Source organism: Physeter macrocephalus, chromosome 5, assembly GCF_002837175.3.
Source record: "Physeter macrocephalus isolate SW-GA chromosome 5, ASM283717v5, whole genome shotgun sequence".
NCBI classification, from domain to species: domain Eukaryota; kingdom Metazoa; phylum Chordata; class Mammalia; order Artiodactyla; family Physeteridae; genus Physeter; species Physeter macrocephalus.
This window is the reverse complement of record NC_041218.1, coordinates 94,597,461-94,621,459: the sequence shown is the minus strand read 5'-3', so window position 1 is coordinate 94,621,459 and position 23,999 is coordinate 94,597,461. Positions and strand designations below refer to the sequence as shown.

Below are 23,999 nucleotides of genomic sequence, written 5' to 3'. Positions count from 1 at the left end.
AGCCCTAGGAAAGCATAGCTTTAATGCTGACAAACTAAGAATGGTGAATAGAAAAAATTGCAGGGTTTTTTGCAAACAAGGGGATTTTGTTTCCTTCAACACTTTTCTTCATTCACAGCAAAATGAAGAAATGTCATATAATAACGTCGTAGTATCCTAAGCGATAACTACAGTAATTGTTAGTATTTACCCAACTTTGTGAGCTTTCTGCAAACTAATGATCTATATAATATACAACCTTCTGTATGAGGTCGTGGGATCGTTATTCATGTATTACTATCTACAGTAATGACAATATCCTTCTAATTCTCATGAAAGCCATACAAAAATCTATTAACTCACAGAGTGAAAACGAGCCCAAGGATAAGTGTGTTTGAAGCAACACGTAAAGGAAAAGTAGGAGACCATTTCTCCCAAGGTGAAGTTAACATCAAATGATTATAACATAAATGTTTTTTGATGAGCTTGTCGGGAGTCTGAAAGCTCCTTTATACCAGGAAGATGATCAAAATCACACTGCGACACATCTTACTGTGAAAGACTTTCATTGGCTCTAAAGCAAACCTTCCTCCCGTATTCTTGCCTCCACAGAACCAGGGCTGCCACTGCGTCCTCTGTCCTGTCCTGATTCACACCCCATTCTTACTAATCACTGGCCATGCCATCCACGTGGATTTTCCTTGTATCTTTGGCTTGGGTTTGTAGGTTGACTTTTCTCCTTTCTTGTCTTTTTTCTTTCCATTGTTTTTGCGACCAGCGTCAGCCTTTTTAAGTGCCTCTGATTGCCCCCCTTGCTTTTCAGATGGAGACACCAGCATGAGAATTTCTCAGGATCAACTCTCCTCTCCCCGAAGACTAGACAGAACAGTGAGCATAAGTTGCAAACTGTCTGGGGTTCCCCTGGAGAATGACATTGTGCACTGATATCAAGAGAAAGAAGGGGAGCCCCTGAAGCGAATCCTTTATGGCTCAGCTGACAGTTACAAGCTGGATGAACCTAATTCCAGCTTGGAGACAGATAAGAAAGAGGATGGAATCATTTACCTGATAATCAATAACGTTGTCAAGTCCGATGAAGCCACCTACTACTGTGCCTACTGGGATCTCACAGTGTCACAGAGTCAGAAGGGACCTGGAAGAAAACCTTCTCTATTACTAACTCTCAACCCCCCTCACACTCGGGCAACCACGACAGACTCTTCAATTCTCTTGATCATGGGTTCATAGTTTTTGGAACAGGAAGGGCCTTTAGGACAAATTTAGTCCAATGCCCACACTTCAGATGAGGAAGCTGGGGCCCAGAGATGGCAAGTGGCCTTTTGCAAAGCCAGTTAACCACAGAGGTAGGACACACCTGCATTTCAGATTCTCAGTCCAGTGCCTTTTCTTGCCTCTCTTGTGGTTAGCGTTGAACTCCTTTTAGCGCAATTGCATTTCTCTCAAAGGGAGCTGTGACAAGGATGGCTTGTCTTCATAAGCGATGTCCCCATAACCCAATTAAGTCTGATTTGTAGGTAAATTATGTGACTGCCACACTGTTGAGATGGGATAAAGGTCAGCAGGGGATGGACTCCCAGCTCTGTCTACCTCTCTGTTGTTTTCCTATGGCTACCCTATTATCCTATTACCAGTCCCCCTTCATTTCTGTAGCTTCCTATCTGTTGTGAAATCCTCAATGATTGGAATAATTTTGCTGGCATACACATCACACATGGGGATTGCTTTCTTCACGAATACGTTTGTAAATTCTTTGCCACTTACCGAAGGACCTGCCCAACCAAGCCCTTAATTTCCTGCTCTTCAGTCTGAAACCTGGGACCAATCCTAACCCGATGGTCATGCACTTGGCTCCAAGTTTGGTAGCCCTGATCTGCTTTTTGCAGTTCTTACCAGCCAGACTTGAAAATAACATGAAGAACAGCAATAACAACAAAATCTATACCCTTACAATACAGCTAAATACCTCTCTTCTTGGATTTCTAATAAGTAGCCAGAATAAAATTATTGATTCCAATTCCATTCCTTCACCCCAATCTGCACAATTTGCATTATTTTCCCCCCAAACTTTCCTATCTCAGTAAACAGCAAAGGTCTGTGTGTCATTTAACACCATGCAAGAATACTTGGTAAAAACAGATGGTGTTTTCTCGACCTTCCACATCTTTGGCTTCCTTTGATATTCAGAAAAAAGAAATGAGGAAACGTGACAGTTCTTTAGGTATTTCCCGTCGTATGAGATCTGAAAGGCGGAGACAGGAGACCCTGGGAACTGTGGATTCATCTGGTAGAAAGGAAACCACAAACCAGGCCAGTGCCTATGGTGTGCTGTCTGAGAACAGAATTGGCTGTCAAGACAAAGCCCCAAACCAAAAGTCTCAGCTCTGAGGCAGAGATCTCCCACTCCTTTCTCTCTCTGACTTGGTGCAAGTGTAGAAACTCTTATTTTCCAGCTGACACGTGCAGGGTAATCAGCAAGCCCAGCACAGAAATAACCACATAATCTTAACAATAATTATGAGATTCATAACTTCTGATGATCTGCCAAATTTGGTTGAATTTGGTCAACTATGAAATCATCATCACACCTGAAAAAGCAATGCAAAACTTCAAAGAATCCTTTTGAAACTTGTGCTTTACTTCACTTGACTTGCTTGTTATTTCTGTATTCATTCCTCATACTGAAGAAGAATTTAAGTTGCCTTTGTTGGTCACCTTAGAATGTGGTGAGTGAGGGGTGTGTGTGTTTGCATGTGTTACATAAAGCAGGGTTACGAGCGAAATGATTCTGTAGACAACACTAAGATTTTTCCATTCTTTCCAAGAAAATGAATTCTCTGCTCCTGAACTTATGCATCATCTTTTCTAGATATGTTATCTCATGCGAACTTTACAAAAGTCCTGAGAAACAGATATTATCCCCTCCTTTTTAAAGATGAGGACCCGACACTCTGAGATGTGGCCAAGGACACATCACCAGGAGGAGAGGGGCTAGAATCGGAACCTGATCTTTCTGGTTTAGAACGTCTTTTTCTTCACTTTCAACCTCCTTAATGGTAATTTGATTTCTCCCATTTGAATTCTTTAGAAGCTCTGATAAACCTGTTAATATTTATTGCACCTGCCCTTCCATCCATCCCCACTGTCACTGGAACAATCTGGGTCCTCAGATGCCTCTCAGTGGCTCATGGCGACTGTCTCTGAAACACGTCTGCTTCGCCGGCATTGCTCCCCTGACCAACCCACCTTCCTGCTCTTACATTACCTTCTGATCATGTCACTAAAACCTTCAGTAAGTCACCACCATTTATTCTTTTCAAAAAATGTTTATTTGAAAATACTGGAAAAAAATAAACATTCTCCAACTTTCTCCATCTGAAACATTAAGTATTAAGTAAAGGTGCCTCCTAATCCTCTTCCCTTTCCAAGCTCCCCTACACAACAGACCCAATTAGTCCCTTACTTCTTTCCAGCTCACATCTCTAGATTCTTTTTCACTTAGATATTTATCTACTTGGAACCCAATTTATATGGTATGAGGTAGAGAGCTATTTTTGCTTTTTCCAACAGGGTAATCAATAGTCCAAAACTTGTTTTAAAATAATCTATTATTTCCCTATTATTAAAAAATACCAGATCACTGGGGCTTCCCTGGTGGCGCAGTGGTTGGGAATCCGCCTGCCAATGCAGGGGACACAGGTTCAGGCCCTGGTCCGGGAAGATCCCACATGCCGTGGAGCAACTAAGCCCCCATGCGCCACAACTACCGAGCCTGAGCTCTAGAGCCCGTGAGACACAACTACTGAAGCCCGTGTGCCTAGAGCCCGTGCTCGGCAACAAGAGAAGCCACCGCAGTGAGAAGCCCGCGCACCGCGACGAAGAGTAGCCCCCGCTCGCCGCAATCAGAGAAAAGACTGTGCGCAGCAACGAAGACCCAACGCAGCCAAAAGCAATAAATTAAATACAATAAATAAATTCTAAAAAACACCAGATCACATTTTAATATCAGCATACATTTGGATCATCTTCTGGAGGATTTCTGTTATATAAATTTCACTATTCTTACACCTTTATCCTACTATGTCAGTAGCTTTGTAATAAGTGATAAAATCTACTATGCTAAATGTCTCTTCCCCATTGTTTTTAAAAATATTTTTCAATTATCTCATATTTATTCTTCCCATCAGAGTTTAAAATCAACTTATCTAGTCCACCCCGACATTTTACCACAAAGAACAAAAAATAAAATGTTATCATAATTCTGGTTGGAATTGAGGTCAATTTATATACATGCTTTTAGGAAAGGTTAGCATCTTTATGATCTTGAGTTTTTCCTTTACAAATACGGTATATATCTGTTTATTCAGGTTTTATTTTATGCCCTTTAGCAAAATATTATACTCGTCATATAGTTTTTGTAATTTAATAAAGGATTTTGTAACTCTTTACTAACTCTTTTGTATTTTACTACCTTCATGGATCTTGAAATATAGACAACTCCTAAAATACTTTATAATTCTGCTCATTTTCTTGGAATAAAGTAAAACAGAGGAAAAACTATCAGAAAGGAATTGAGTGGACATCATTTGTGTCTACAATAGGTGCAAAGGGTATTTGACAGCTCCAAGTAATAATACCTTTGAATTTTCAATTACAAAACCCTTTCTAAACATGATTTTCATCCAGGTCTTCCCCCACTGTGTGGGGGGTTCTGAGCTGCTGTGAATGAACAGTTGCCCACCGTGACCTCCTCTGACTTTCATTCTCAGGGCAGAGGCAATGATTGCTCACAGGACTTAGGCCGGAACCAAGTGGATCTGGAGTGGACCTGGGGATATTCAGGCCCTATCCTGTCTGGGTCCTGGCAGTTGGACAGCTCATCTGTATTCAGAGGAGCACTCAGCTGCTGCAATTTCTTTTTCCTCTGATCCATGTTGAGTGACATAACATTACAGAACAGCATCCCAAGACGGCATCTTTCAACTTATCAGAGAACTAGACTGAGTTTTTAAGGTTTAGTTTAAATAAGGAATCTATTATTTCAAAGAGACAGAATGCTACAAATTTCTTCTTTCATCCCACGAAAAATAATGTCATCACAGGACTTATTTTCTCATTTGACACTGCCTTTTTAAAAATCATGTGGCCCAACGGTAAAAGCGGTTTAGGAGAAAAGAAGAACTTTGTTCACATTGCTCGGTATATTTGTGTTGGCATATTTGCATTTTCAGTTACTGAAGCGTTTCCTCCTTTCAGAAGTACATTCCCTAATCACTAATGGAGCAGCCCTGGTGTTTGTGAGAACAAAACAGACTTTCTTTGATGCAAACTCAGCAGTTTCAACACAACCGAACACCGGGAAATTAAAAAAGCCTTAATTCTCTGAATACTTTTCCTGGTAATTTAGAAAAGCAGTTGGTTGACCAGTTGGGGCTGAACTCTTCTTTTCCTGCTTTTATCCTTTTCATTTTCTATCAGTGCTTTTTAAAGTTTTTGACTCGGAGGAAAACAGACATTTGGGTCAATTGATTTGAGGAAAATCTACAAAATATCAGATGCCATGAAACCTACGTTCAGGGACGTTGGAAAGAACCGGAAGATCAAATTGACTCTACAAAGTTTTTTTTGTCGTTTTTTTTTTAACGTCTTTATTGGAGTATAATTGCTTTACAATGGTGTGTTAGTTTCTGCTTTACAACAAAGTGAATCAGTTATACATATACACGTTCCCATATCTCTTCCCTCTTGCATATGACATTTTTTTCTTAGATTCCATATATATGTGTTAGCATACGGTATTTGTTTTTCTCTTTCTGACTTACTTCACTCTGTATGACAGACTCCAGGTCCATCCACCTCACTACAAAGTTTTTTAACTGCTGGTCATGTCATGAAGCTAGGACAAGGCTGAGATTTTTGTAGGTGCTCTAACCATTGTGATAGCTCAGATTGGATCAAGATATTTGGAGAAGGAACTAAGCTCATAGTAACTCTCCCTGGTAAGTAACTTTTTTCTATTTTAACTCAATAGTGAAAAATTCATGGTTGCTTTTTAGAAAAAAAACCAGAAAACAATTTAGGATTCCCCGTTATCTGACTGCCACATTCCTGTCCTCAGCATCTGAACAGCAATTTTGCAGCTACTGGTCGCTGTATATGGAAACAAAACTCTCTTGTAAATGGCTTATACTTTTCCCTGCTTGTTAGAAGTTGAAATTCTACCTTTAGAAATTCAACTTTTTATCCAAAAAAGAATAGACTCAGGGTAGAAATTAAAGTATTTTGAGGACCATGTCTGTAATCCGTTGCTGTAAATTATTGGTTCAAAATGCTTTTCTTATAGATGGGCTTTTTTAAAATAGATTTTTAAAACATTTTTATTTTTTCTTTGTGTCTTTATTTTTGGCTGTGTTGGGTCTTTGTAGCTGTGTGGGGGCTTTCTCTAGTTGCAGCGAGCAGGGGCTACTCTGCGTTGTGGTGCGCAGGCTACTCATTGCGGTGGCTTCTCTTGTTGCGGAGCACGGGCTCTAGGCACACAAGCTTCAGTAGTTGTGGCATGTGGGTTCAGTAACTGTGGCACGCAGGCTCAGTAGCTCTGTGGTATGTGGAATCTTCCCAGGCCAGGGATCAAACCCGTGTCCCTTACATTGGCAGGCGGATTCTTAACCACTGAGCCACCAGGGAAGCACTATGGATGGGCTTTTAAATGAGAAACAATATTTACCTCTTCTCTATAGTTTGAGATAAACACATTGCTCCTTTCTCCCAATAACCTGAAAAAATGACATTACTGGTTGTCATCTCATCCTTAACAGCAGTGCAAAAAAATTCTTATAGTAAATGACTATAGAACATCGATAAATCCCACTTCTTGCTACTCTATCTTCTCAGAGATAGGCTGAGATCAGCTGAAATTCATGCAGTTACAACTCTTGTTACATTGCCTGGATATGGACCAGTTTCATGGGATTTGTGAGCTCAGTGAGCCATCTCAGCTCCAAAGTCCATGAAAAGAGTCTGCATGGTTGTATATTCTCATTTGCTCCTTCTCTCAGCAAACATTTATTGAGGACACTTTCTGTGCTGGATGCTGGAGATAAAAGGGTGAACAAGACACAGATAGAACAGGTCCCAACACTCAAACAGCTTCCAGTCTAGTGGAAAAGCCTTCTAGATTCTGACTTGATTGGGCCCCATATTCTTTGGCCCGTGGCTGCCAGAGAGGTACGAGGTCTTGCATTGATGAGCTTGTTTCCATTCTTAATTGATGTAATAGCGATAAAATCCATATACTTTGTTTACTGGAAGATTTTGATGAAATGGCCACGACCATCCCATTAAAGGGAATAATAATAATATCACCTACTGTTTACTGAGGACCAGACGCCAAGATAAGTAGTTTCAGCGCCTTATCTCCTTCCTCAACAGGAATCCTCTTCTTCCCATTTCATAGATAAGGAAACTGAGGTTTAGAGAAGTTCAGTTACTTGCCTAAAGGCACATGACTAGTTACTGTGGCAAAATTTGGGATCCAATAGCGACTTGTCGATTCCAAAGTGCAGCGTCTGGACCATTGTGCGATGTTAAACATCATGTTTTTATATTCTGAATATTTAATCTTTTGCATTCTGACCTCTTAAAAGGATTTTGTAGCTGACTACCTAATTAGTAATAGTTCATAATTTGTATTAATACTCATGTGAAAATAATGCTCCTGCTTCTTCTAATCATGGCACCAAAATGACTTGCTCCTCCCAGAAAAGATCATGTAAGTCATACTGAATATGCAATTTTTAAATACTCAAAATATGATCCTTAGAGTATCTTTATAGAATGGCAATTCATTCTGACACCATTTCACTCAATTTTCCTTCTGTATTGGCATCAGATTTGCTAAAAATATTGAATCTGGTAAAAGAATTATAGCATTTATACTAAATTGCATAACTTAGAGCTGCTTTTCCAGACATGATGGGAGTGAAAAATACCAAATACACACTATTATATTTAAGATAGATAACCAACAAGGACCTACTCTGCTCAATATTCTGTAACAACCTAAACGGGAAAAGAATTTGAAAAAGAATAGATACATGTATATGTATAAGTGATTCACTTTGCTGTACACCTGAAACTAACACAACATTGTTAATCAATTATACTCCAATATTAAATAAAAATTTTAAAAACTAGTGCAGAAAAGGTGATACCAAATGCTTGAGAAATACCAAACTGAATAGGCTTCTCTGATGAGCAGCGGAGGATTTTATTTCAATGCCCTTGAAACCATAAGGTTACTTTCAGGTAGAAAGGAGCAGTCTTTCAGCAATGAATAACTTAAGAGGTCATCATTAAAAATTCACACTCTGCAGCAACTCATCTGGTCTTCTAAATGGGGATTGGATTCTGGAAAGAAGTTACTTTAGAATTAACCCAGATACCTACCTCTCAATACATATATATCACAAAATAGCTATAAAAGGTAATGAATATATATTCATTAAATAATCAAGTACATTACCCCTAGTTCAACTTTGGAAATTAAAGAAACATTAACTGTATACCCTAAGCATGAACGAATTTTATACTTGAAAACCCTGTAAGGGAGGATATTTAGAAGATTTAGGCAAAATGGTGAGGAAAGATGGAATCATACTCTCCAGTGTATGTGAGGTGAGATGGGAACAGACACAACCCAAGCTGCCCAATAAGAGCAGGTTCAATTTTTCAGTTCTTGACCACGTCCGTACCTAATGTGCTTTTGCTTGAGTTCCATCTTTGTTTATTGTTAGCAGGGCCATTTTTTCATATATTTATACAAATATTGAAAAAGTATGGGCACAATTTTAAAGCAGGCCCAGAGGGAGATTTCTACAAAGGCTTTTTAGATAGTGGGCTAACACATGGCAAGAGAGTCAAAGTGTTTGGTTCTGGAACACAGCTCATTGTTACAGGTAAATAGTCTTTAAATTCTGTAGTAAGGTAGGGGAGGGAGGCAAGCAATACAGGCACTGCACGCTGCAGTGCTGGTGTTGGGCCAGAATTCTTGGATTTGATCCCTGTTTGGTCACCAATCAGGGTGGGGTCTCTGGAGAGGTCGGTGACTCCATCCCGGTCTTTGGAGTCTGCCTGGTTCCCTCTCTGCCTGACCTAGTACAGAGGACATTGAGAAGAGTTAGCCAGTTAGACCAAGTGTGAGTCCCTCAGTGGTGGATACATTAGGTTCATTGGGTCTTGGAAAATTTCCAAGACTCTTAGGTGGTTTTGTAATTTGATTCCAGAAATAACCGATGGAAAAATTGGACAAATATTGTTCAACTTGTCATTTAGTTAGAGAATGATTAGTATAAGTAGCAAGATATTTAACTTTGCAACCATATTCAAGCATGTCTTAAGGTGGATTTTTTTTTTTTTTCAAATTTAAACCCATAACTTTGCAACCATATTCAAGCATGTCTTAAGGTGGATTTTTTTTTTTTCTAACTTCAATCCAGTAAATTTGTTCCCTCCTCATTTGCCCTAAAGGTGATATTTTGCCTGGATGAGGGGGGAACATCTCTCAAGGATGTTCCTATCCTATGGGATCCACGGAAATGAAAGTATTTTAAAATTTTCACAAAGTTGATAAAGCATTGAAAAAAATGAAAGAATTATATATTTTGATCTCTTTAGTGGTTGTGATCATATGAACAAATGAATTTGTAAATTGAAAAGCAACATTCCGGTCCCCCTTTTTCAACTGACTCTATTCAATGTAAATTACAGCAATCAAATTAAATAAAGGTGACCCAGATATAACTCATAAGTGTCATGAAAAATGATTTTTAGTAGTGTGTGGTGCAGGGAAAAATATGGACTTTGATTCTAGATCTGTCACTTTCTGTATGATGATCCTTTAGCAAATAAAATTTGATTCACTGGTTAGTGCTTTAAAAAATTATGCAGGGCTTCCCTGGTGGCGCAGTCGTTGAGAGTCCGCCGGCCGATGCAGGGGACACGGGTTCGTGCCCCGGTCCGGGAAGATCCCACATGCCGTGGAGCGGCTGGCCCTGTGAGCCATGGCCGCTGAGCCTGCGCGTCCGGAGCCTGCGCTCCGCAATGGGAGAGGCCACAACAGTGAGAGGCCCGCGTACCGCAAAAAAAAAAAAGCAAATAATGCATGCCCATTGCGGGAAAAAATTGAAAAATACCAAAATAAAGAAAAATAAAAAATTTTTATAGACACATCACTGTTAACAGTTTGATGTATTTCTACTCACTTATTCCATCTGTGCAACAACCATCTCGAGCAGATGTTGTGAGGATTAAACAAAATTAAAAATGAAAATTACCTACCACAAATGTTGGGACGTGGTCTATGATAAAAAGTTCAATTCTTTCTCCAGAATTTAAATTATTACTCATTTACTCATTGGAATTCTTTATGAAATCAGGAGTACAGCTAAATGTATTAATTACCATCTAGTCTTAGGTCATTTTAGAACAAATGGTCGGTACTTAAAAATTCTCTCAGTTTCTATGACCAATTGTTACCTGCTTCTAAAAGTGGTAAAATGTAATAAGCATTATCTCAAATACTATTAGCCTGAATATAAGGTGCTCTCTCATCTTGCAGTAGAAATATCTGGAAGTAAAAAAAGTGTTTTTTTTAATATTTTTTTTTTTTGCAATTTGAACATATAAGCTTATAGAGATATAGACAAAAGTCAAATATTCAATTGTAGTATTTAATTTCTTATTTGGATTACACTTGAAAGTTAAAAATTATGTCAATACAAAACCAGTGGAGAAATATTGCTTTTTGCCCACACATTTCATTAAAAATTTTGTTCAGACCCTAAACAGGCACCTAAAACATCTACCTTAGAGCAACTTTCTAAGTCATCTCAGGGTCTGTTTGTTTTGTGATCCCCATACGATGATGCCAGTGGGTGTTTCATTCAAAGAAATAATTACCCACTTATAAAATAAAAGGAAAGCATTTGTAAAATTTATTCTGTTATTCTATACATGTGCAAGGTAAGCACAAACTGTAGAGACTTCAATCCCAAATAATTTTTACCAGGTAATATTAATACTCCCAAACCAGCTTTAACTGAGTTCCTTTCAGGTTGATATCTTGTCCAGGTAGTACTCTTTGATCAGAGCAGAGTATTAGAAGAGTATCTTTTAATATGAACGGTTGCACAGGCACTGATACATAGGCAGCCCCTTGTTTTGTGAGGGATAATTTTGAGAAAGAAAGCCTCACCTTATGTTCTGGCACCCTCGGTCTGTTTGAATCCTGCATGTTTTGCTTCTATATCACAGAACTAGGATTAGTAAACATATTTTACCATACCTCATGTCATACTAGAGTTAGATCTTACTAATTATGAACCCCTAGGGCAGAAACACAAGCAACCTATAATGCACAAACTATTTGTCACTGCTTGTTTGCAAAATCTATTTGAGAAGACCTAACAGAGCAAACATATATAGAGGCAGAGCATGAAATAAGAAGAGAAGATCAGGGCTTCCCTGGTGGCGCAGTGGTTGAGAGTCCGCCTGCCGATGCAGGGGACACGGGTTCGTGCCCCGGTCCGGGAAGATCACACATGCCGCGGAGCGGCTGGGCCCGTGAGCCATGACCACTGAGCCTGCGCGTCCGGAGCCTGTGCTCCGCAACGGGAGAGGCCACAACAGTGAGAGGCCCGCGAACCGCAAAAAAAAAAAAAAAAAAAAAAAAGAATATCAAAGGCACTAGGGAAGCAGAAGGAAAAAGGCCTCTGATAATCTAGCAAGAAGCACAGGGTAAGATTTTTATGCTCAAAGGTAGGAGAGTTATGTGTCAGTTATATCTCAGTAAAAAGAAGTGAATAAAAAAAGAAGGTAGGGGAAAATGTAGTAGAATACATACCCTTTGTTAACTGATAAAATGAAGCACACCAAATTTTCAAATATGATATGTTTTCCCACCATAAAGTTAGAAAAAGACTTCAATGCAGGAGACTTGAAGGAGGAAAGTGATGTAAAGCATGGGCATTGGCTTCAATAGCCATTCCATAAAATGGAAGAAAGGGTCTTTAAGCCAAGCCGGTTTATACTCCCAGTGCATCGATGATATGGCACCATAACATTTAATGTCATTCGGATGGTGACCCTCAGCAGATAACATCAGGCAAGTTTTCGTGATCCAAGGTGACAATAATAGGATTTGAGGACCAGGCATCCTGCCATTTCTCTAGTCATCCTGCCTCGAAGGTCCACTGCCAGGAGTTGCAAGCTGCACTCTGACCATGAGCTGGAGAGAATTCAGATTGAGGCTGAACTTTCTGGTAAAACTTCGAATGCCAATAGATTGTGCTATTGATTGGGGAAAAGCCATTTGTTTTGGACAACACGAGTTAAGTAGTCCCATATACTGATTACATATATTTAACCAATGTTCCCTTTGAGTTTCTTCACCATAGATATGCAGGGGATAAGACAAGATAAATTATTGCCTATTAATTGGGTGTGTAAAAGGCACATTTCCTATGATGAAGGCTTTGAAAATTCCAGATCTATCAGAGCACAGCAAACCAGGGAATCAGTCTTCCTGCTTGATTGCCACAGATACAATTGCAACCCCCAGATACTGAATTTCTAGCGGTGAGGGCATGATTGGGTCCCATGAGATTAAAATGTCATATTGGACCACACAATCATCACAAATTGCTAATAAAATGATCATGATAATAATAATTATTATAATCTCATTTCTGTAGCACTTTTAATCAAATTGCTTTTCAGAACTTGTTTTCTTTTGGTCTCACTTCAGCACTGGTAGGGATGTTGAATTGATTTACATTAAATCATTGTTTTCAAATAAATAAAGGCTTTAGTTTACCTGATTAGCTCAGACACACAACTTGTTAAGAGCAAAAAGAACCAGGAACAGAACCCTGGTCTCTTGAATAGCAGGCTGTTATAGTTCCACTAGGATCTGAAGAAATCAGAGAAGCTAAATTAGTCTAAAGTTTTTGATATGGGTTGAATCACTGTGGAGTTAATACAAAAAACTTTTTGGCGATGGGACAAAACTTGTGGTCACAGGTAGGTATCAGAGGAATGCAATTTTTTTCAAGTTTTTGGAGGGAGGGAAGAAAAATTAGAGTAATAGTTAAGAATCTTTAGAAAAAACAGGGCTGTGATGGTATTTAAATGTAGAAACATTAGAAGGAGTTTTAAACAAATCTGTATAGTAAAGGACAGCACAGATAACACCGTGCACATACTGTGATAGGAATTAGCTTTGTGTCCATGTGGACTTATACGAAGTGCTCATACGTATGTAATTATTATGAAAATGTTTGACCCAAGGCTGAAGTTTGCTATTACAGGTAAGTTTTGTGAGTTGACGTATTACTTTTCTGATGGTGAAAGGGTGTTGTCAAGGAGCCTGGGCTGTGGCATCAGGCTGAGCTGGAGCTCCAGGTCCGTCACTTACTGCTTATGTGAACTTGGTGTGGATTCTCTGGCCTCAGTTTCCTAATCCATAAATGGGATAACAGTATGTATCGAGCAGGGGTTGTGTTGGAATTGAATGAGACAGTGTGAATAAAGTACTTTGCACATTGGCTAACCCATCATAGGTGCTGGATAGGTGTATCTACAACTTATTCCAAGAGAATTGTGTCCAGTATAGAGTTATTTGCAGCCTATAATATTAACAGAACAGATATTCTTCAGTGAATACAGTTGTACTTCTAACTGCTCAAATGAAAAGTTATCTTACTGTCCACTCACACAAAAAGATTGAATTTAGACATACTTTTTTCTCTTTAGCAGACTTTTTCCTCACTTAGCAAGAAAAATGAGATTAAAATGGGTCTGTTTTTCATTTCTGTTGTTGTTCTGTTTGTAAACATAGATTATGAACACTTTAGGCACATAGAACAAGAAAATAAATCTTAATCCTTTATCTCAATTGCTATTATCTCAACACCAATATTTATTGCCTCTAAAATTTATAGCCAATAATTTTGATTTTCATACTCACGTTTATAAGGAAAAAAATTAAATTCATACAGAAAATGGTCAAGATGTAAAGTCAATTAAATGTAGTTAGAAATGTCATAAATTTGAAATTCTTATTTAAATATAAATTAGCTGTCATTATTTATTTGATTAAAAATGTGCAAGACAAACTAGAACATGTAAATCAAGATCAACAAAGTACATATATAGTTGGAGAAATTTTTAGTGTCTTTATTATAATCAATCAAATATTATTTGTGCTAAAACTGAGATGTATAAAATTAAAATAAGCACACTGTGAACTAACTATATTTACAGTATGAGTAAAAAATCAACATTGTTTGCTTACTGATTTAGTATAAAAATCAGGAACTTGGCCTCAAAGGCAGAAATTCTCAAGAATATTTTTCCTTTTCTGCTCAACGGGGAAATCCAGTTCTTCTTTTCTTAAGAAATTGCCCACTGAATTATTAAACTAAATCCAAACTAGTCAAAAGACAATATCAGTAAAGCATTAGTGTTTCAAGTGAAGATCAAATTGGAAAGAGTTCTGACATTTATAATTTCAATTGTTCTATTAACAGTACATGTATAATCAAGAACATTCCAGCATTCAAGTGACATCCGTTGCAAACTGTGATGTTTTTGTACGTATCTTGATGTTATGTCTGCAAGAAAACTCGGGAACCATAACTTTTAACATTACACTAATTATATATACTCTTTATTCAGCAGGCGTAAACACAGAAATATTTGAGCTTGAAAACAGTTCAGCAGCCCAACAGGGTAGACTCAAATTTGGGGGGAGACAATAAAAGTCAAAATACGGTGCCTTCTTAGTCATGCGTCAACTTCAAATGAAATTCCAAAATAAAATGTGTTCCTGATGAACATTTTCTAAAGTGGAACAAAATTCTGTAAGTGTATTACTTGGTAAGGTAAATATAAAAGCATTTCCAAAAATAATATATTTCAATAGAAATATTGGAAGTATTGCTGTTCTACTTCTAAACTCAAGGCACTGTTTTGGAGGTGCAACTTTAATATTGCCCTCCTCAAAAATCTAGAGTGGCTCAGATGTGACATTGAGAAGTTGTACAAAATTAGAAATCAACAAGGAGAACTTCTTCACTTCAGAACTGAGCATGGGACCCACATTTGAAGCTCAAAGTTCAACTTGATAGATTGTCAAATACAGGTGGAGGTAGAGTCCCATTAATACAAGTAACTGTATATTGTTTTTTAAATGATAACCCCCGCCTGACATTTATTTATTTAGGAATTAAGATAAATATGGTGCATTCCAGAATCAGTTAAATGAAGAATGAGGTCCCACAGAGATGCAGAACATGAGAACGTATTAACCGGCCAAAGAGAGCGTGTTAACAAAACACAGGATAGGAAAGGGAAATAGCTTAGAAGTGACTAAAGATTCTTACCTGTAGAGAGACCATCAAAGTTACATGGTCTTCTCCCCCAACCCTACCACCCACTCTCATCCCCCTTAAAACAGACTCCACTATGATAGAACAAAAGAGATTTAAGAAAATAAATCTGTTCCTGAATGTTCCAAGCATTGATATGGGGCAGTTTTAAGCCATATTCCAACTTAGCAAGTGGAGAAGGAACCAAAGCCAAGGTGCGAGCCAGCCTCTGTTCCTGAACAGCTGAGACTTTGGGCAGGTTATATAACCTCTTGACCATCTCTTCCCATTGAAAATAAGAGCAATAATACGTACCTAGACATCTACTGTGTATGAAAGGCCATGATGAGAACTGATTCAATGGAAGCTTTTCTTCCTTTTACTATAAGCTAGGTTGTTCCAAACCACACAATATTTATGTTTCTCTAATAATTCTTTTCAATTCTATTCCATTATCCCCTACAGATAGAAGCCTTGATGTAGACATGTCTCCCAAGCCCACTATATTTCTTCCTTCGATTGATGAAATAAACCTCCACGAGGCTGGAACACATCTTTGCCTTCTCGAGAATTTTTTCCCTGATGTTATTAAGGTCTATTGGAAAGAAAAGAATGGCAACAGAGTTCTGGAATCCCAGCAGGGAAATATCATCAAGACTAATGATACATACATGAAATTCAGCTGGCTGACCGTGACTAAAAGGTCAATGGATAATGAACACGTATGTATTGTCAAACACGAGAATAATAAAGGAGGAATTGATCAAGAGATTCTTTTCCCTTCAATTAACAAAGGTATGTGATTATAAAGAAACCTAACCTCCCATAATTCTTTTTTTCAAAGAAAATACCCCAGCTTTACGATCAAGCATTAGTGACAAATAAATATAAATTGTTAAATGTTGTTACATTTAATGGTAGCATAAATGTCCTGCTATTTCCCCACAAAATTAAAATTGTATTGGCTTTGAAACATAAAAAGGAAAAAAATTTACTGAAGCTTTTTCAGCTCAGTTTTATCATCTGAAATATAAAGGTCACAATGATGTATTTTAGGGTTGCTGTAGAGATTAAATGAAACAACGCATGTCAAAATACCTATCAATTTGGCACACAATAAATGCACAAAGATCCCTTTTTTTTTTTTTTTTTTTTTGCAGTACGCGGGCCTCTCACTGCTGTGGCCTCTCCCGTTGCGGAGCACAGGCTCCGGACGCGCAGGCTCAGCGGCCATGGCCCACGGGCCCCGCCGCTCCGCGGCACGTGGGATCCTCCCGTACCGGGGCACGAACCCGCGTCCCCTGCATCGGCAGGCGGATTCTCAACCACTGCACCACCAGGGAAGCCCAAGATTCCAATTTTGATGATCTTACTTGAACAGGAAATAATAACAATTACACATCTTTCAAGAAGTTTCTACTCAGCAAGCAAAGTCCCTCTCACTTCACTCTTACTCTACTCAAAGTATAACCCAGAAATAATGAGTTATTAAATGACAAAATGGTGTTCGTATGAGGAAGCCAGATCACGGCTCAACAAAATGTAGAATAATTACTGCTGCATGTTTATTATGGTCTTACGTTTTTGAGGTTTGTGTTTTATCTGCCACTTAGGCTAAAATTTTGTAATTGAACATTGGGTGAGCCTAAAGTGTACAGACTTACTCCCATTTTACATAATGAGTGTATTTCTTGCCATTGGTAAATGCCTCTCAAGAAACTTTTACTGCAGCCCTAGCACATGCCAGGCCTGGAGGGATGTGTGGATGAACACACTCGGGTGAATTACTGTCCCAGGAGGATGCACTACAGTAAAGAGAATATACACTTTTCCTAATCACTCGGGGTCTCTCGTGATTCAGGCATGATGTCCCAAAGGAGTCCCTTTGATGCAGATGCTGTACATATCCACACAGTGTGGGCAGAGGGCTGGCTGTACCCTGGCTCTGGCAGTGGTCCTGTAACTCACCGGACTCGGGACTTAATGACCTGAGTATTCACCTAACAGACCAAAGGACCCAGAGTGCCCATCAGAAGAAATCATGTTGTATCAGTTCTTTTCTCTGTAGTTAGGAAAACTTTTTAAGCAGTGGCAACCAAGCATAACACAAAACTGTGCAGAGACTTTGGTGTGTAGCAGTCTGAATTTCTGAAGCAAGTCTTTATCTTCTCAGATCGTGAGTTCATCCAATGATCAAATTACATTTGAGCGCTTGCCTTGGCTTTGTCCTGGGGCTGTGATGAAGAGCAAATGAAATAACATCAGTGAAAATGCTTGTTTTCCAAACCATAGCACTGATGTATTTATTCATGCATTCATTGTATTTATTGATATGCTTTTCTCAAACTAACTAGAGTAAACTTACAAAAACAACCCTAATTTTCTATTTCTACAGCTAAGAAACAGAAGGGAAGCAAATACGCAAAGGGTAAGTTTAACATAACCTTGGGCATAAAGGTCCTATTAGGTTTTGATTTTGCTAGTGATCAGGGAGAAACATGAATGATAAGTTCCATGGTGATGACGATCATAAAGGAGAGAAGTTCCAGTTCATAATGTGTTTTACTTGGCACTTAATTTCTGAAATAAATGTCTCCCATGGGCTTCTCAGTGCAACATAGCGAATGAGGGCATTTCTGTCAATGTCATTCTACACTAAATTCCTAATGCTGTTTCATAGAAGTTTTTGTTGGTTGTTGTTTTTGTTGTCTTAATGAAAGATAAAAATATAACATGGAAGCACAAATCAATGAAGTGATCTTGAAGGCTCATAAAAGTAATCTGGTCCAAGTTCTTGATTGAGAAAGGGAACTTAGGATATTCACACAAATTTTATGACGAAAACTTTTTATGCTATTGTTTTTACCTCAGTCAATGCATGGTGATAAGTGATTTTTATTTATCTTATAATAAATAAATTCCCTGAAAGGAAAAGAAAGAGGTTTTTAAGACATATTAAAGTCAGTTCTTAAGTATATTTTAACATCTAACATGAGTGTACTAACATTTTCCTTCTTGGGATTTACCCCAAAGTCTACACAGGTGTACCCTCTACCTGAAAGTAGATTGTTCCCATGAAACATTTCCTAAGCTGAAAGGCATAAAGCAAAGAAGCAATCATCTTAAGACAGATCATGCTAACAGATGCGCAAAGTAAATGGCGATAAGGCACAGATGCTCACAGATACAGTTCAGAGCTATGGCAGCTTGATGCTGAAATGCTGAGTGTAGTGCCTTGGTGATGCTGTTCTTGTTGCTGGAGTGCCCGCTGCCTCTATCATGGCTGGCTGCAAAACAAACACTAAATGCTATTTTTGCTTTTAGGCTTTTCTCGTAAAAGTGAAAATCCTCTTCAGGTTTCTTTCTGTTAGCAAAAACAGGTACTAATGTAGGTCTTTCGTAAAAGCGAAGTGGTGTAAACTTTTGAAAAATAGGGGATACTTGTACCTTGAACCCATTTTTTAGAGCAAACCAAATAAAGATCTCCCTGAACCATATCATAAACTAGAACCATATCATATGTACAAAAACACATCTAGGGGGAAAAGGATAAACCAAACAACCTCTGTGTCTCTGATTTCCTCCATCCAACAGTCTATTATTTTTTTTAAGAAATTTTGTTTTTGTATGAATGTTTGCCTTTTTTTTCATTGTAGATAAATACAACTTTCACCTCAGGTTTTCATATTAACTAGAAATATGATTTGGTCTATCTCTCTATCCTGGAAAGAATTGAACTGAAATGCTGAGCTCCTGTAATAAATATTTCATTTGTTAAGAATAATTAAGATCTCTGGAAAAGAAGATGTTTTCAGTGTCTACCATGGTGGAATTATGTTGTCTCTCTATAGATTAATTTCTCTGTATTTCTGTGGATTATTTTTTACAAAGTACCTCCCACCTACTCTATCTCATTTAATCCCACATGACCATCCTTTGAATGCACTCTGTCATCACTGATATGACTTATCCTCTAATCTTTATTCATCTTTTGTACCGTGGAATACCCCCAAATACAACTCACTCCAGTGTCACTGGGGAGTTGAAGGAGATAATGCATAGGAAGTATTTTAGCAAGTACCTGGCACAGTAATAATCACTCACTAGCTATTAGCCTCATTTATATTGTTATCCTGACGTCCACAAACTCCACAACTGCAGAAAATCACGTACATGAGTTGGGGATACTGGGGGTATGTGTGATCTGGAAAGGTTTGACTGCTTTTTTTTTTTGCTGGGAAATTTACCTAAGCCAGACTCCTTCAAACATGAGATTCTGTTGTAGATTCTGGGATTGGATGCATCCATTTTGGGAGCATCCCTTCATGTCAGCAGTGGGCGCTGAAGATGTAGAGCAGCCGCTTTTTCTGACGATTTGTCTTTTGACAGTATTTCCTGAACACTTTGGGGCGTAGGAGATGCAAACACAGAAGGAAACCAAGATGGTCTTGGATATTACCCTCCAGTTGTAATAAAGAAGAACAAAAATGTACCCTTCATGAACTTGAACATCCTCGGATACAGAAAACAGTATATGAACTAGATCTACTGAATTACATTGAACCAGACCATCTATTCCCAGATTGTAGGCACCTTATTTTTAATGATTCTCTCCTCTCTCGGCAGATTCTATCAGTCTGTCTATCCAGAGACACACACAGAAATGCACACTGTCAAATAATGGATATAAACAATTCACTAATACTTGCTCTTATTTCTTGTAGAGGTCACTACACATGCCTGCGTGAAAAAAGGAAGTGGTAAGTTTTTGTCTAGGTTTGCCTTTATGTCATGCTACAGCACATTTTTTTCCTCTGGATAAATTTAACTTTTGAACTTCCTTGGTTTAAGGTAGAAAAACCAGAATGTCTGGATGCTGCAGAAATAGACTGAGTGATATTTTAAGTAAATCTATCATCATTTCCTAGGAGTCACCTTAACACAGTAAATGCTGGTTTTGGTGTGACATGACTCTAAATTAGGGGGCGCAGTGATAGGTTCTGAATTATTTCAACAGTGGATTTCCTCCACTTGTGTGGCTTGTGTTTCTAATGACTAGGGAAACGTGATATCAAGTTGTTTGTAGATTTTTTTTTTTTAAGTTTTAGTCCTTGCTAGTAGCTAATACATGAACTGACTCCCCTCTCCTCCCTACTGAGAGCTTCATATACACAAGGTGTTGCACTGCGTCTTGCCTACATATTCTGTTTACTGCTTATAATACTCCTAGGAGGTGACACAATATTTTCCCCTCACTTTACAGATGAGGGCAATGAGCTACAATTAACGAATTGTACGGATACGTGTTAGGGGGAGTGTACGGGCCAGGGTACGGGTTATGGTTAGGGTACGGCTTAGGGTTCAGGCTACGGCTTAGGCTTAGGGTTGTACGAAGGGACAATTACAATTAATTAAGTCCCTTGTACGAAGCCACACAGCTCTAGCTGGGGATTCAACCCAACCCATCTGGATCAACGGTTCATGCGCTTACTCAGTTCTCTATCCCTCCTCTAAGATATAAATATAGAGCAAGAATCCCAAAGTCAAAGCCCTGAGACAGAGTGGGCAGGGGTGTACGAGCCTGGGCTTCCGCTATCACAGGCTGGACTTTAACCCCAGTTCTTTCATTACCAGTTGCATGAATATGGGTAAATTCCTTACATTTTCTGAGCAATACAGTCATCATCCGCCAATAGGGAACAATTACACCCTACTCAGTTATTGCAGACATAAGGTCACATATGTGGAATATCTCCCATAGGGTATCCATTTAGCTGGCCCAGAAACAGTACTAGTTGTGGCCCTTTCTCCCTACATGAAGGTTCTAAGTGAATTTAGAAGCACTGGCTCTGGCCCTGCTGATCCTTCTTTCGTTCCCCGTATCAGGGGGCCTGGAACGCAGCTAACACCTGAGCTGACTGAGGGCAGTGAGTTAGGAGCACATCACCTCCTGAGATCCCTTTCCACACCGAGTGCTGGTGATTCTGGAATTCTGACTCTATGAAGATGAAGCGTGGAAAAGGGAAATTTCCTCAGGAACGGACTCCGCCTTGTGGTCCATTCAGTAGCCAAGTCAGGCCCGTCATCACTGTTGTTAATTATTTCTTGACATCATATATGTCTCCGGAGACTTGATAGGAGAGGAAAGTGCCATCACCTAATAACATCCTAGCCACAGTGAGAGATGTTAAAGAAAATACAGGTGACTGAGGCATGAGATCCTAAAGTTTCAGAGAATTTGGATTCAACAGTTTATTCCATTTCGTGCAATGTTCTCTTTACTAAGCCCCCAACCACCCCACTGTGAACATCAGCAGATTTCCCTGATTTGTACCCCTCATAGGAATCTCACTGACGCTTCTAACTGTGACGCGTTCCCCCATCACTGTGTTTTAATCCTCTCAAAAGAACAGGTGAAACTAACCAAGATGTCTTCTCCTAGATTCCCTGCAGCTGCAGCTCATGAACACCTGTGCCTACTATACCTACCTCCTTCTCCTCCTCAAGAGCTCGGTCTACTTTGTCATCGTCGCCTTCTGTGTGTGTAGGAGAACAGCTGTCTGCGGCCATGGGAAGAGCTCGTGACAGAGGGGACCACAAAGGGGTCACCTTTCCTTCATCATCTCTTGTCTCTAAAAGTGTCTGCTGAGGATCTAGCTGGGCTTCCTTTCTGGGTTTGGGTTATTTCAGTTCACATGTGTATTCTTCTATGTGCCATTATTGTGTAAGGGCTTTTCAAACCACTGGGCAAGCAGACAGTTTGACTCCGTAACAGGGAATTCTGCCACTACTCAGGGGCAGGGCCCAGGGCTGGCCCAGGGGAGCCTCTCCCACCACTGTCCCCACAACCTCATCAGCTCCTCCTGCCCCCGAGTCCTCGTGTCTCCTGAGGGCACACAGCGGGCAGCTCCCCTCTCCTCCCTCAGTGCCTCCACCCAGATCACGGCCCTGACCCTCCCTGCCACCCACCCTGGGGCCGCCAGCTTTGCCACTTGAATCCTGTCCTTTGATTTTCATAAGAGACACAAAAAATAAAAAAAGAAATCGAAAGTCCACTTTTGTCTGTGTATTTTAATTTCATGAAATCTAACCAAGGTAAGAAACAGCATGACAACCGAGCTATCAAATCCAGCGCTGGCTGTAATAACGGTCATACCGCATTTCTGAGTCTTTCCCTGAGGTGCTGGTTATAGTGCTTTCTTTGGGGCACTGGCTCCAACGGGACCCACCGCCAAACGAAGGGGCCCGGGTTCCTTCACTTTCCAAGGTCACCGGATTCAGACTCATTGGTTTGGGACGTTCCTGTGATGACAGTGTAACAGCCAGCGTGACCTGCACTGTGTGTGCTCAGATCTGTACTAGTGTCTCACAGGCACTGACTCCTTATCCTCACATTAACCCCATGAGAACTGCACTGACACCAGAGGGGCACTGGGCGGAGGGTGAAGCATACAGACTCTGACCCCAGAGGGCCTGAGTTTGAACCCTGGGTCTTTTTTTTTTTTTTTAATAAATAAGAGAGGCTGTTATAAATATAATTAAGGAATAAGGACAAGAGCAAGAGACTATCAGAATGATCGGACAAAATTTTCAACTAAACTCAATTGAAAAATACAGTAAAATGGAAACTTAATTGTTAAATAAGTCATGCATTGTAGAAAAAAATTTATAAGCTAGAATCTAAAAATGAATAAATTACATGCACACAGATATATATATATATATCACATATAACATAGAAAATATATAAATATGTATATCTATATGATTAGAAAAAAAGGAGTAAAGAAAGAAACTATCTGACATACAAATGGACTTCTGGAAGAAAAGAACACGAAGAATGGAGGAAAGACAGTATTTAAAGAGATAATGGCTAAGTATTTTCCAGAATTGTTGTATGGCATGAATCTTCAGTTTCAGGAAGTCTAATCAATCTCAAACAGGATAAATAAAAAGCAAGATATACTTAGCCAAGTTGCTGTAAAACTGTAGGACCAAAGACAAAAACATTATTTTAAAAGCAGCCAGAGAAAAAAGAGAAATTGCTTACAAATGGCAAAAATAAGATCAAAACCTGACCTCTTGACAGCAGCAATATAAAACAGAAGATAATTAAACAATAGCTTCAACTGTCTGTGAGAGAACTACTGTCAACTTAAAATTCATTATCCTCTAAGCCTACCTTTCCAGGACAAAGGAAAATATATTAACTTATAGATTAAGGAATTTCTAAGATAAGTATTTAAAAAAAAAAAAAGAAAGAAAAAGTGATCTCAAATGGAAGCACCTGAGATGCAAGAAATTATAAGCCAGGGCTTCCCTGGTGGCGCAGAGGTTGAGAGTCCACCTGCCGATGCAGGGGACACGGGTTCGTGCCCCGGTCCGGGAGGATCCCACATGCCGCAGAGCGGCTGGGCCTGTGAGCCATGGCCGCTGAGGCTGTGCGTCCGGAGCCTGTGCTCCGCAATGGGAGAGGCCGCAACAGTGAGAGGCCCGTGTACTGCAAAAAAAAAAAAAAAAAAAGAAGAAAAAGAAAAAAAGAAATTATAAGCCAAAAATATGGCATGCATGTTAATC

At 39.2% G+C, this 23,999-nt stretch overlaps 1 protein-coding gene across 2 annotated transcripts in view; it reads left to right on the top strand.

Moving 5' to 3' along the window:
- The window catches only part of TARP (TCR gamma alternate reading frame protein), a 28,600-nt gene extending 6,168 nt beyond the window's left edge, over positions 1 to 22,432 (top strand). Inside the window, exons 3-7 of one of the 2 annotated variants that reach the window (XM_055084692.1) lie at positions 1,555 to 1,565; positions 8,901 to 8,951; positions 15,888 to 16,217; positions 20,147 to 20,182; positions 21,865 to 22,432. In XM_055084692.1, the coding sequence (XP_054940667.1) occupies positions 1,555 to 1,565; positions 8,901 to 8,951; positions 15,888 to 16,217; positions 20,147 to 20,182; positions 21,865 to 22,007 (571 nt within the window). In that variant the 3' untranslated portion in view covers positions 22,008 to 22,432. Of the gene's footprint in view, positions 1 to 1,554; positions 1,566 to 8,900; positions 8,952 to 13,042; positions 13,075 to 15,887; positions 16,218 to 17,817; positions 17,851 to 20,146; positions 20,183 to 21,864 lie in introns of those variants that run through there. The other variant, XM_055084693.1, reaches the window with a different exon arrangement.
- Positions 22,433 to 23,999: the final 1,567 nt, after the last annotated feature.